Raw genomic sequence first — 13319 nt, 5'->3', positions numbered from 1 at the left:
CCCATAACTAGGGCCCCTCTGGAGAGCAGCACGACTAGCCGGCAATTACAACTGCAGCAGGTCTGGGGCGTGTTCTGAGTCCCCACTTACTCAGAGGCCTACCTGCCACCTCAACCTAGAGAGAAGAGCCCGAACGAGGACAGTAAACTGGACTCCAACTGCTTTACTTAAAGCAAATAAGTCCTTCGCCCTGAAGGGTTTTTCCAAACAGAAATGTGGGGATCGCATCACCCTAACCAGGGGCTGCATGAGCAGCACCCCGGAGGGCAGACAGGGCTGGGCCTTGGAAGGGCTGGGCAGCAGCCCTACAGCAAGCCAGGCTCTCAGTCCTCAGAGAAGGGAGCACCTGCACCTCCCACCACACCCGCCACCCCTGCCCTCTGCCACCTTCTCCCACCACCACCGACCCCCGTCCCCTCAGGCCTCCTGAGCAGCCTGGTCCAGAGCTGCTGCTTGTTTCACTCCTGGCAAAAACATTAGAGAGAAACAGACTTAGCCATTGATTTTCTAATAATAATTGTGACAAAGGAGGCCCATTCGGGAAAGGCTCTTGGGGTTTGGAACCAAGTTCAGCCCCAAGGTTAACAGAAATGCATTAGGCCCGGTCTCAGTTCCGGCTCGCCCAGCCCCACAGCCTATTTCTGGCAGAGCCCCGTGCCTTTGCAAGGGGTGGCCAGTTTCCCTGCTTGGGGATCTGATGTCTGCCCTTGAAAAGTGGGTTTGTTTCAATTTAAGGCCCTGAATCTCCCAGGGGGACAGAGAACATTCTCCCCAACGTGCCCAGAACAGCCTCCACATTCAGGTGCCGCAAACAGTGGCAGCTGCCCAGAGAGGGCGCTGGACGGCTGGAGGGGCTTCCCAGCTGTGGAGGATGCGAGACCCTGGCCCAGGGCAGCAGGACGTCTGAGAGCGATCACCCCTCCTCCAGTCCCCTCTCTACCGTCACCAGACAGACACAGGAGGGTAAAGGAATGACCTCCATGGAGCTGGGCGCTGCAGAAGGGGGAGACCCCACATTCCACTCCCACGGGGACAGCTCCACCCTGTGCAGAGCGCCCCATGGCACTGGTGGCCAGCCAAGGCCTCTCACATTCTTTGAACACAGTGTCTCACTGTTGTCCCCCTTGGCAGGCCCAGATCCGCCCCGGAGCGCCTGGAGAGCCATGTTCCGTCTCTCTTGTCTTTCTCTACGGGCGGGGAGATGGGGGACGGCAGCGGGGAGAGAAGAGAGCCCCACTGTTCCGCAGCCAAGCTGGGACTTCTGGACACAAGCTGACAGCCAGTGTCAGAGAGAGAACACCCCTCCCTCATGTCCCAGAGGCTGACCGAGAATAAAAATAGGCCTGCTCCCCAACATGCCCCCCTCCCCTCCACCACCCTCGACCCCAGCCGCTCTCAGCTCTCAGCCCAGTTTTCTCTGTCTCTCAGGGCTTCTGTTTCTACGCGCTCTGCTGCCTGCATGCACAGGCACACACATGGACGCACATACACATGTGTGCACACCCCCCCCCCCAACAGGAATGGCAGTAAGTCAGAGCCGCCCTCAGAACCTCTACAGTCAGCCCCCACCCAGCAGGAGGCCACGGGGCTGGCGGAGGCTCACGAAGGAAGGAGGAAGCAGAGGTGGCCTGGGGTTCTGGAAGGTCCTCCCTGCGAAGCCGGCCGGCCAGCCTGCCAGCCCCAGGAGAGTGAGGAGCCGGAGGCCCTTATGGCAGGAAAGCGGCCGTGAGGATAACAAGACGCTGCGCTCAGAAGCCCTTTCTCATCCCCTGAGGGCTCCTCACACACTGTGGGCATCGGCCATCCTCGCGGCCCCCAGGGAACACGGTCACCTCAGCCCGTGCCTCCAGACCCAAGGAGCAGGGTGCCACAGCGGCCCTTTCCTGAGGTCCTCACTCCGCCCCCCAGGATGGTGCTGTGCTTGGGGAGCAGCTGGTTCTGAGGCTCCCCTTCATCTAACACACACACACACACACACACACACACACACACACACAATTCTGGGGCTGTAGCCTAGCGCACGCCAATACCCGCATTTTGGCAGACACAGCCGCCCACCACCCCTGGGTCTCATGAACGAATGCCCTGGGGTCAGACCTCACCATGTGCCTCCCCCACACCCCCCGGACCAGCCGCTTCCACCCCACAGACCCAGCTCTTCTTTCCAGCCTTCCAATTTCCAGCTGAGACTGGACTCCTCAGCTCCAGGTGGCGGGGCTGGGTGTCCGACTGCACGCCTGGGGCTCCGGAAGCGAGGGGATCCAGGAGGCCACCTGCTGGGCCAGGGCACCAGAAAGCCACACGGCGATCACACTAGCAGCCCCAGGGCAAGCCATGCCAGCTCCCCGCAGGACGGGCCCACCTCCCCAGAACTGTCCCCAAACCCCCAAGGGCCAGCTGAACACTGCGCTCCCCACCACTGGGCCGAGGAGAGGGTGGAGGAGAGGGGAGGAGGCAGACAGGGGCATTCTGCTCGAGCATCTCCCCGTTATCCATGGACTGGGAGCAGGACGGGCCATGACGGCACCAGATGTTGCCATTGGGAGTCAAAGCTCCCACCACACCCAAGGCTTTCCGGGAACTGCTCAAGGCCACAGCTGGGGCCAGTCTGAGCACATGGTCTCAGAACCGGGCCTCCAGGCTCCAAGGAGCAGGGAGAGGATGAGGTGACTCCCTCCCCAGAGCAAAAAGCCTATAGGCCTGTAGGTCCAAGAGACCAGGGCGGACGTCAGTGACTACCTCATCCCAAATGGAGCAACGTGACCCTTGATGAAGGGGCCACCATGTAGGGGACATGAAGCCACCATGCAGGACTATGACCCCTCCATTGTTCACATTGGGACTTTGAGCTCTGAGTAATTAAGAGAGTTGCCCAAGGTCACAGAGGTGGTCACAGCAGAGCCAGGACCACCCCCAGGGCTTCTGACTCGTGGCCATGGGTCCTAGGTTCAGAGACTCAGAATGAGGTCAGGGGGGTGCTCTGTCCCCAGAGAGGGCCGGACTCAAGAAGGGGAGCAGCAACTGCTGGGGAAGCCCTCTGTCTTGTGCCTGGTGGCCCACGCAAAGCACAGCCTGGCTCCTGCTGAGGCCCTGGCCCGGCAGCCTGGGGGGTCTGGCCAGGGTGGCCGGAGAGCTGGGCTGTCCCACCCTCACTGAGAACCCTCATGGCAAAGGTCTGCGTGTCCACACACCTAAGACCCTGTTCCCAGCAGGTAAGGCCAAAGCCGGAAGCATCAGGCCCGTGTCCATGCGGAAGTGGGAGCACTCGCTCATGCAGAACGGAAGGAGAGAGGGTGTGCAGAGAGGGAGGAGGGAGGGGGGGCAGGGAGAGAGAGTGGGGCAGTGAGAAAAGGTGTGGGGCAGAAGAGGATAAGGAAGAGATGGAGAGAAGAGAACAGAAGAGGAAGAAGAAGAGAAGTGAGGAGGAAATGGAAAAATGAGGAGAGGGGAAGGAAGCGGGCAGATGTTTGCAAGGAACGCACATGAAGGAGAGAGGGAAGAGAGAAACTGAGAGCTAAGGTGAGGGCCAGAGAGTGATAAGGGCGGCGGGGTCGGGGTCGGGGAGGGGGGACCAACCAGAGAGGGAGGCAGATCGGAGCCGGTGGGGAGGAGGGTGCCAGAAGCTGCCACTGCGCCCGATGCCCTCCAGTTTAGCATTGTACGCTGCCCACCCCGCCCAGGGGAGCCGGCAGGGGCGAGGCAAGCAGGATGGGGAGGCAGGGTGGAGGGGAGGACACCAGGCAAGGAAGGCACCACGCCCACGGCACATGGGACAGATGGACAGGGACACACAGAGAACGCAAGGGACGAGGCATTCCACAAGACAAAACGAAACAAACACAAAGAGAAAATCAAGATTAATCGGTGTTCTGAGTCTGGATCTGTCCACACTCGGGAGGGAGGTAGGGAGGGTGTCAGACAGGAAGGGAGGGAGCACCCCACTCTGCTCCTCAGGGCAGGTGGGCCTCCCGCTGTCTGGCCGGACACCTCGTCTCTCTTTCTAACCCCGGCATGGAGGAAGGTGCGGGCCTGGGACCAGGAGGTTTCAATCCTGGAGCTCCACACCTCACCCGTGCCCTCTCCGCTGATGGTCACCTGCCTCTTCCTGGCCTCGGTCTGAGCCCCAGGGTCACCCTCCCTAGCACCAGCTCCTCTGCTGATGCCCCCTCAGGTCTCCAACCCCTGAATGTGCGAGGCTGCAGGATTCCATCCTGGGGCCTTTCTCCGTCTGTGCTCAGCGCCCGGGGCCGTCATGCAAGGTCGCGCTCTCCATGACACCCAGGCACAGACAACGCCCACACTTCTAAGCCCCGACCTTGCCCCCTTGAACTCCTGACTCACATATCCAATCATCATGGATGTTTCGTGGACATCTCAAATCTAATGTGGCCAAGACCACACTTTTGATCTCCCCTCCAAGCCGGCTCTTCCCACCAGAGTGAAGAGCACCTCCCTCCTTTAGTCACTCCGGCCAAAAACCCTGTCTTTTCTTTCTCTCACATCCCGTGTCTGGTCTATCTGTAAATCTTGATGGCTCCACCTCCAAAATAGGTCCATAATCTGAGCACTTCTCACCATCTCCACAGATACCAGCCTGGTCAATAGCAGCAGCCCCCTAACTGGTCTCCCCCGTTCCACTCTGGTCACACTAATCCTTTTAGAACAAGCCAGATGACGTCACTCTTCTGCCCATATCCTTCCTAAGGCTTCTCACACCACGAAGAGTAAAAGCCAAAGTTCCTATGATCACCAGGCCCACTGCAAGCTGGCCCCCATTCTCATCACCTCTCTGACTTCGTGTCCCACTACACTCCACCTCAGGGCCTTTGCACTTGCTGTTCCATCTGGCACGTTCCCTCACCGCCCAGCGAAGCTTTTTCCCTGGCCACTCACCCACCTTCAACCCCTCACTGGCACTTCACTGCGTTATTTTATCTCCAAGGCACTTATCACCCATCTGATACACTATATATGTAGTCACTTATTTGTTCATTCTCCATCTCCACCATGAAGGCCAGGATTTTTCACCTCGTTTGCTTACCTCCAGAACCTAGACCAGCATGTAGCACAGGTTGGGAGCTCATGTTGAATGAATGATTACATGGGCCTTCATCTCATCCCCTGTTTCCATAATAGAATGTAAACACTGGGTTTTCGAGTCAAGCTCCCGAAGCTTGACACTGCTATCCCCTTATATCTGTCTCCATCTTTATCCTCATTTCACAAAGCCTCTTACCTCCTGGTGGGGCCTCAATTACCCACCAGGAGCCCCATCCCCTCTCACCTCCTTAGAAAACCTTATTCTATCAATTTCTTTCTTCCTGTTATATTTTTTCTCCCTCTTCCCTCCATATTCAAGCGTGCTCTCTCTTCTCTAAAAACATTCTCATGGTTCCTATATTTACAAAAAGAAGTTCTCAATAGCTTGCTGACCTCTTTAACTACCATCCTCTCCCCTTTTATCACAAAACCACTCAAAAGAGTAGTTGACATGTTGTCTGTGCTCCCTCTCCGGTCACTCCTCCCTCCCTCACAGTCTGGCTTCTGTCACCACCACTCTGCGAAAATATGCCTTTGAAAATCACTGGGGCCACCTAATTGGCAAGCCCAATGAATTTTTCTCAACCCTCCTCCTCACGATCTCTCATAGTGACATTGCAACCCCCGCCCCTCCTGCTGGGAGCCCTTTATCATCCGGCCTTCTGTGATGGCCCACCATACGGGTCTCTCACCACCCTGAACATTGGTTCTCAGTCCCCTTATGGCCTCCATCCACTTCCGGTCCATCTCACCCCGTGTTCTTTTCTCTCCGTGCCCTCTGGCATGTACACCTCATCCACGCCCAAAGTTTTAACCTTCAACTTTTGTGAGGATGACTCTAAAATCCAGAACTCTTTCCACTCTGTCAAGCTCCAATTCCAGATGGTCAACTGCCTCCCACACATCTCTGCCTGGAGGCTGCCCCGTCACCTCAAAGTCAGCATCTCCAACGCGGAGGTCTCCACCTGACACCAAACCTGCTCCTCCTCCTGACTCCTGGTTTGTTCATGGAACCAGCATCCTGTTTCTTTTCATGGAGCCTCAGAATCGTCTTCGATGCCACCCTCTCCTTCAGCCACCACATTCCATCAACTTGTAAATGCAGCGTTTCTACTCCCACAGCGTCCTCGGCATCCATCTCCTCCTTTTCATTTCCACGGGCAGCACCCCGACCCAGTCCCCATCACCTCGGCTAACTAATAAGCTCCCAGCTCAAAGTCTCTCCCTTCTTGCACCCTTCCTGCCTAGACCCACCAGATACATCTTCCTAAACAATCGTGCTGATCACGGTGGATTCTCCTGAGTACAGCACACTGCTTCCTACATCGCCACTAGGAAAGGCTCAAGCTCCTTAGTCCGGTATTGAAGACCAACCCGAGGCAGGCCCCAGGCTACCCTCCTAACTCTCTCTCACACAGTCTGTGGGCTCTCAACCTGCTTCATTCTTCAAACATGTCCTACGCCTTCCTGTCTTCATTATGAACCCTCTCTCTCCAACGACCCCACCCACTTTCAAAATCCTCCCCATCGTCCAAGGCTCTGTTTAAAACCCACCCTCAGCACAGAGCCTCTCCATTCTCTGCTGACGATGATCTCTCCTTCTTCCTCACTCCCACAGAAACTTATTTCCATACCACTCATGACAAATGACCTCATTTTAAAGATCTTGCTCTCTTTTTTCCTCACCAAACTCTAGACTCCTTAAGGACAAGATTCACATCTATTTCCAACATGCATTGAAATCTCTACCTCTAGAGACATCTGAGACCAGGCTGGTCACAGAATAAGGATCATAAGATAACTGAATTGGACTCACCAACACCAACTCCCATTTCTTTTTCTTGTCTTATTGCACTGGCTGGGACATCCAAGACAACGTTAAATGATGGCGGCGATAACAGGCATTCTTATTTTGTCCCTGGCTATAACAGGAATTCTTCTAAGGTTTCACAAGAAGGTATGATCTCCTACAAGTTTCTGGTACCTAGCCTTAATCAAGTTAGGAAAACTACCCCTAAACTCTCTGACATCTAAGCTGAAATAAAACATAAGGAGTGGTGGGATCAAGGTGGAATGAAGCAGGAACAGAGTCCTGAGATGGAGGAGAGCCAAGAAGGAAAAGGCAGACCTGAGGGAGAAAAGCCCAGAGAGGCCAGATCAAGTCCATGGCCATGAATAGGTTCTCTCTCAGACCTGCGCTTCCTAGGTTACTCATGTTGAAGCTTATGTTCCAGCTTCTTGCAGAAGACTGCAGAACAAGCAGAAAGAGGAGGTACAGGAAATGTGTGCTCCCTGCCTCCCAGACTCTGCTGCACACCGATCCTGCCCGTGCACCTTTATCGACACAAGCATCGCAGACACCCTGAAGGGCTCCTAAGAAGTTGCGCAAGCAGGACCTGCTGATGGAAGAAATGCTGTTCACGACACAGCATGGGCCAGGGAGGCCCCTTTATAGCTCTGGGAACCAAATATAACTGTCTCCTCTACACATCTCATCCCTTCTCCTGACAGTCACTCACAGCTGGTGGGGGAGAGGGGAGCAGGGATGGGGAACGGAGACATTGTACTAACAATATTGCCCCCTTCTTATGACTTCTTGGCAGCCAAAGACTGAGCGGCTATAGGTTATGGAAGTTGACAATCAAGATCTCAGAAGCTAGTAGGAGAAAAAAGGCTGAGAAGAGATCCACTACCAGATGGAGATCGTTCCCAGGCCACGCAGTATGGCTTCCTCTCAAGCAAGCTGCAGAAGACCTATACTGAAGGGTTCTATCTAGTAAGGGGAGGAAATTTCTCCTGCTCCCCCAGAGAAAGGCCTGCTGGATTCTGCCCATCGTCAGGCTAGAATGTCACTATTCCTCAGGCTGCCACCCCAACTCTGTAAATCCTGAGAGGGCCCCATTCCTCTCCCTTCAACCAAACCAGGAAGAAGAGCATCTCTGGTGACAAAGAAGCTGGGGGATTCTTATGTCAGGGGCCCAGACGCGGGAGAAAGCAGAACACGGGAGCCCCATCGGGACCACCCCACAAAGCCTTACAGAGTTACTCTGCCTGCGCTAAGACTGGCAGGTGAAAGCACTGACGTGCTGCTGACCAGCTCTCAGGGGAGCTGAAGCCCTGGCGCCCATTTCCACGGTGTAAATACTTCCATTACGGCCAACTTCAAGTCACCACTAGTTGAACTGGGGACTATGCTCTGCTCTGAAGTAGGGGAGCAGGGCGCCCACGCCCCACACCCAGGTCCTGGGCCCGGCCCAATAGCCAGCTGGCCTGCCCCCAGCTACTTCCTCAAGCCCACCATCCATCCCCAGGAGGGCGTCTCCCTCCTTCCCTGCAGCTGGCAGGGAGACTCAGCTTCCACCACCCTCAGGAGAAGGGGTGGAGGGCAGGGGCAGCTGCCGGGCGCCTCCTCCTCGCCTCCCTGAGCTCCCACCACCCTGTCAGTCTCTGGTCCACCCCTGCCCGGGCCCACCTCCACAACTAAACCAGCCCATAGGATTTCCCGCCATGCGGCTGCCCCCGAGGAAGGGTCACAGGCTGCGGCCAGTGGGAGGGAGGGGAGCTCTTCCTGTCCCTCCCAACATGGCCCCGGACACGCTGCCATTTCTTGCCTCAGTCAGCAGCTCTGGCTGCCCCACTCTCTCCTCTCTCCAGAAAGACCAGTCTGTTCTCTGACAGGAAATGCAGCTGCGTTTCCCTGGGCCTGCTTCCCGTGCAGAGCTGGTCCTAAAGCATGGACTAGCAGGACAGCTGAGCAAAAGGGGGAACCTGGCCTCCCCTGAAACACAGAAATATCTGGAAAGGACTCGCCAGGGCCGAACACTCAGATAGAGCCCACGGGCTTCGGGACACCCTCTCAGGCTTTTTGTCATGCCTCTGGGAGGGCCCAAGAGGGAATTCGAGTCTACAGGTGCCTCCCTGCAGCCTTCCCCAAGGACGTGAAGTCTGAGCACAGAGAGCTCTGCAGGCAGTTGCACACGGCCTCTCCTCTCTGCCTAGAAGGCTGGGAAGTCACCACTTCCAGGAAGCTTTCCCTGACTGCCTTAGGTGATAAGCCTTGCTTTCCCCCAGGCTCCACGGCTTCGGCCCCCAGCTCTGTTGTCTCACACACTGCACAGTGTTAGAATTATCTGTCTGTGTATCTGTCCCCTCATTAGACTGTCAGGTCCTTGAGGGCAGGAACTGAAAGACACTGATCTTTGAATCTCAATGCCTGGCTTGGAGCCTAACAGACAACGAATGCAGGAAGGGATGGCTCCTGACAGTCTTTTCCCCACGCCAAAGCAACGCCTACAAGGCATGATGGCTGGGCCTGCACCTGCTCCCACCAAAACCAGCCAAGATCAAAGAGGAAAAAAGGAGGCACCCTGCACCGATGGTCCCTGCTTACCTGCTACCCGGTGGGCCACCAGCCCCTCCAGGTTCAGTGGCTCCTCCTCCGGAGTTCTGGATGGGTCTGAAGCCACCTCCTTCGGTGGGAGCTGAGGCTGAGCGGTGAGGCCAGGGAGCGAGGCCGGGGGCTGCTGAGGCCCTGGAGGACCCTGGGCAGTTGGAAGGAAGGCAGACGAGGAAGACGAGGAGGCTGGGCTCTTTGGACGGAAACTCTGGTTGGGCCCAGCTGGACACGGCTGATAATCATAAGGTGAGTAGGGTCTGCCAGGAGGGACGGACTCTAGAGAGGCCCGTGGGGCTGGCTCAGGGGTTCCCAAGGAATGCCCACTGGGGATGTAGCCAGATCTGGACTGCGTCAGTGGATGGGACTGGCAGGAGGAGCCGGAGAAGGGCTGCGAGGAGAGCGGGGAAGCCCCCGGCCAGGCCCCCGGGACGCTCTGGGACTTGTGCAGGGGGGCGGCAGCCGCGGCTGGCTCCAGATCCAGCATCAGCATGTCGAGGGTTTCGATGGACTGCTCAATTTCCTGCTGGGAGGCCGCCCTTGGGAACTCCGGGAGGCCAGGCATGGGGGTCTCTGCCAATGGCTGGGGGCTGGGCCTGCTGAGCCCGAGACTCTCCAAGTGGGCCCTTTCCTGCTGGCGAAGAGGTGGGCGAGGCTGCTGCAGCGGCGGCTGCTGCTGCTGCTGCTGCTGCTGCTGCTGCTGCTGCTGCCAGGAACTCAGGCCCCTCTGCACAGCCTCCCGGCTGCTTCCCCCTCGGGCTGGAGCTGGGGGCAGCTGGGGCTCAGCTTCTGGAAAGGACTGAGAGCGGAACATACCGCTGGGGTCATGGCCATAGGGAGAGGTGGTCATTGGCTGAGACCAGGCTGGGTGGGGCCCCTCTCGCTGGTAGCCAGCTAAACCCTCCTGTGTGGAGTAGGAGGGCCGCATGGGGGCCGTGTGGCCAGCATGGGCTGGCACTGCCCGGCTGGCAGACTCATAGGGGTAGCCCCCACCATTGACCATAGGTTCCACAGGGTAGGGCTTGTCCAGGCCGTTGGTGAGTGAGGACATAGCCTCTGGGTAGCCCCCCTCACTGGTGTTGGTGACCCCGTCCAGGGAGGACAGTGTGCCCATGCTGCCCACGCTGTGCCCATCCTGGTTGGGCAGCTCATCGTCCAGGATGTCTGTCTCCCGCTCAGATGCCAAGGCCCCGCCGTTGACGTGAACCTGGGCTGGGACGACGTGGCGGCCAGAAGAGGGTGCAGCAGGGCGCCCTGCCGGGCGGGACCGGAGATGCTGGGCGTGGTACATGGCGCCTTGCTTCTCCCGCTCCAAGCCGAAGCCGCTGAGCAGGCGGTCCAGCTCACGCTTCTCCTCGGGACTCAGGGCAGCAGGGGCACCGGAGGGGCCGGGGCCAGGCTCATCGGTCTTGTCTGTCTTGGTGGAGGCTGTGGAATTGCCCGAGTCACTGCTCACGGACAGGGTGTGCTCCACGTGGTTGGGGGTGGCCGACAGGGCCGGCCGCGTGGCGTTGACGGCCCCGGTGCTGCCGTGCAGCGAGTCCTTCTTCTTCACCTTGGCATATAGACTCCCGTCCAGTGGCCCCTGGGTGTGTCCCACCACCTCTGAAAGAGAGAGCAGAGGGCAGACAACAGAGTACAGACGTCAGTGCGAGGCACAGACATTTGACGTCTTCTACTCTCTGAGGAAGGGAGCCAAGGGCTTCCATTCCCTAGATCCTAAAACCTCCTTTCAGCACCCCAAGGTCAGGGAAAGGTGAAAGGACGAGAGGACCCTCTCCTAGGCTTCTGGGCAGAGCCCTCTCCAAGACCCAGCTCAGGGCCGGGCAGTGGAGCCTGAGATTGGGCGGGGGGGTCCTGGGAGCAAGACGCCCCAGTCCACAGCCTGGCTCTGTCATTTCACCAGCGCCCCAAGGACCGGGAAGTGCTGGGCCAAGATGGGGCTCAATAAAGCCAGCAGGCCCTGTGTGGAGGGGATGCACTGTCCCTCTGAATGCTGGGGCCCATGGGGCTCTGGGAAGGGGGTTCAGGGACCGGGGGAAGCATCTTAGGGACGAGAACGCAGAACTAGAGGTTTTCATGAGAGAGCGGTGTCCCCGGTGTCATTCTGTCTGCAGACAGCTCTTGGGACCCCATGAGCAATACTTTCTCTGAAAGGAAAAAGTGAGCGCTCGGTGGCTCAGGGCCAAAGGGCTGACTCAGGAACGGAGAATCTCCCCCGCCCAGAGGAACTCAGTGATTTCACACCCAGTACAGTCAGCAGCCCAGCTTCCAGCCCCGACACACACAGGCGCACATGCACACACGCACACTCGCATCTCCGCTCACTCCAAGGTGGGCCCCTGGTTGGCGAGAAGAGAGAGCACCCCCTCCAACACAGCATCAATTCCAGCCCAGACACCAACGGTCGCACACACACACTCACACACAGAAAGCCAGACACAAAGACAGCCAGAGACACACACGCCAACCAGAAATCACCCAAATTGGATACCCAGACACACGCACGCACGGGGCACACCAAGGAAGCGCCCCGGCAGAAGTATGGGTGTGGATACGAACATACAAACACCCATCACAACCCCCCACATGCCAGGGAACGCCTGCCACGTGCCAAACGCTTGCCAGGCACTTCACACATACGTGACCTCCCATCCCGTGGGCAGCCTGCCACGCCTGTTTTACAGACGGACGAACAGAGGTCTGAGAGGTGGAACCATCTCTTTGTAGACACAGTACCTGGTAAAGCTGGCATTTAAAATCGGAACAAATTTAAAACAAAACTAAATTAAAATCAAAATTAATTTAAAATCAGAACTAAAGCGGAATTTCAAAGACCATACAACTTTTACTATTCTACACTCTCTCATATCACGCACACACAAACACACACATTAAGTTGAATAAACACAAAATAGGCAGCAATACCCCAAAATAAAGTTAAAGCCACAGACATTTCAGAAAATACAAGCTCCTACCGTTCCCGAGGATCAGCCCTCGGGCCAGAAGTGGCAACCTCTAAAAATAAACACTCACACAGAAGCCCATGGCCAAGAACAAGTGATCAGACAACCACAAAACAGGAACATCCTGATCAACACACACACACAGACCACAGGCCAACCAGAGGACGTCACCGGAGAGCCAGCACAGAGATGCTCAACAAAGCGCATCGGCCACACACCCCCTGGGGGCGGAAGCTCTGCCCGTTCACTGAATGCTCCAGAACCATGTCTCTGCCCCCTGTTTCCCCTGGGGTTTGGGACCTCAGCCAGCAGCAGGCCTCAAGTGACAATGGGCCACTGTGGCCGCAGCCCGGGGCTCACAGGGATGAGGCTGGTCTGAACTGGAAAGAGGTCTTGGCTGAGATGGGTCTGGATCTCAAACAGCCTGCCCCTTGTGCCAAGACCCCTAAAGGCTGCTGAGATGCAGTGGCAGACATGCCTGCCTCTCCCTGCTGGCCTGTCACGGTCCCTAGAGGGTCACGCTGTCGGAAGAGAGAGGCTGCCATGTGCCTCCAAAGAACCGGGCTCCTTGCTACACAGAAAAGAAGAGAGCTCAGCTGGCTGTTTCCAGAGGGAAAAAGAACAGTCATGTGTTGCATAACGACGTTTCAGTCAACGCTATTTCGGACCACATATACAACAGTGGTCCCATAAGATCGGCAGCACAGAACCTGGGTGTGCAGTAGGCTGTGCCATCTAGGTGGGTGCAAGTGCACTCTGTCATGTTTGCACAATGGCGAACTCACCCAATTTCTCAGAACACACCCCTGTCATTAAGCGACACACAACTGTGCTGAAGACAGGAGCGCCCATCCACTAAGATTTCTGGGGGTGGTTCCCGCGAGGATGGGCCCCTCAGACCAGCTGGTGAAGTCTGAAGA

The 13319-nt window shown here is 57.1% G+C and overlaps 1 protein-coding gene across 25 annotated transcripts in view; it reads right to left on the bottom strand.

Moving 5' to 3' along the window:
* The window catches only part of TNS1 (tensin 1), a 218380-nt gene that overhangs the window by 34376 nt on the left and 170685 nt on the right, over positions 1-13319 (bottom strand). For 21 of the 25 annotated variants that reach the window (XM_046643901.1, XM_046643903.1, XM_046643902.1 and 18 more), the window contains 2 exons: positions 9431-11038; positions 3577-3663 (listed from right to left, as the gene is read on the bottom strand). In XM_046643901.1, coding sequence (XP_046499857.1) covers positions 3577-3663; positions 9431-11038 — 1695 coding nt within the window. The remainder of the gene's footprint in view (positions 1-3576; positions 3664-9430; positions 11039-13319) is intronic. The other 4 variants (XM_046643906.1, XM_046643912.1, XM_046643913.1 and 1 more) reach the window with 1 other exon arrangement.

The sequence above is a fragment of the Equus quagga genome, chromosome 17, assembly GCF_021613505.1.
Source record: "Equus quagga isolate Etosha38 chromosome 17, UCLA_HA_Equagga_1.0, whole genome shotgun sequence".
Taxonomy (NCBI): Eukaryota; Metazoa; Chordata; class Mammalia; order Perissodactyla; family Equidae; genus Equus; species Equus quagga.
The sequence above is the reverse complement of the archived record's forward strand: the minus strand, read 5'-3'. Positions and strand labels throughout refer to the sequence as shown.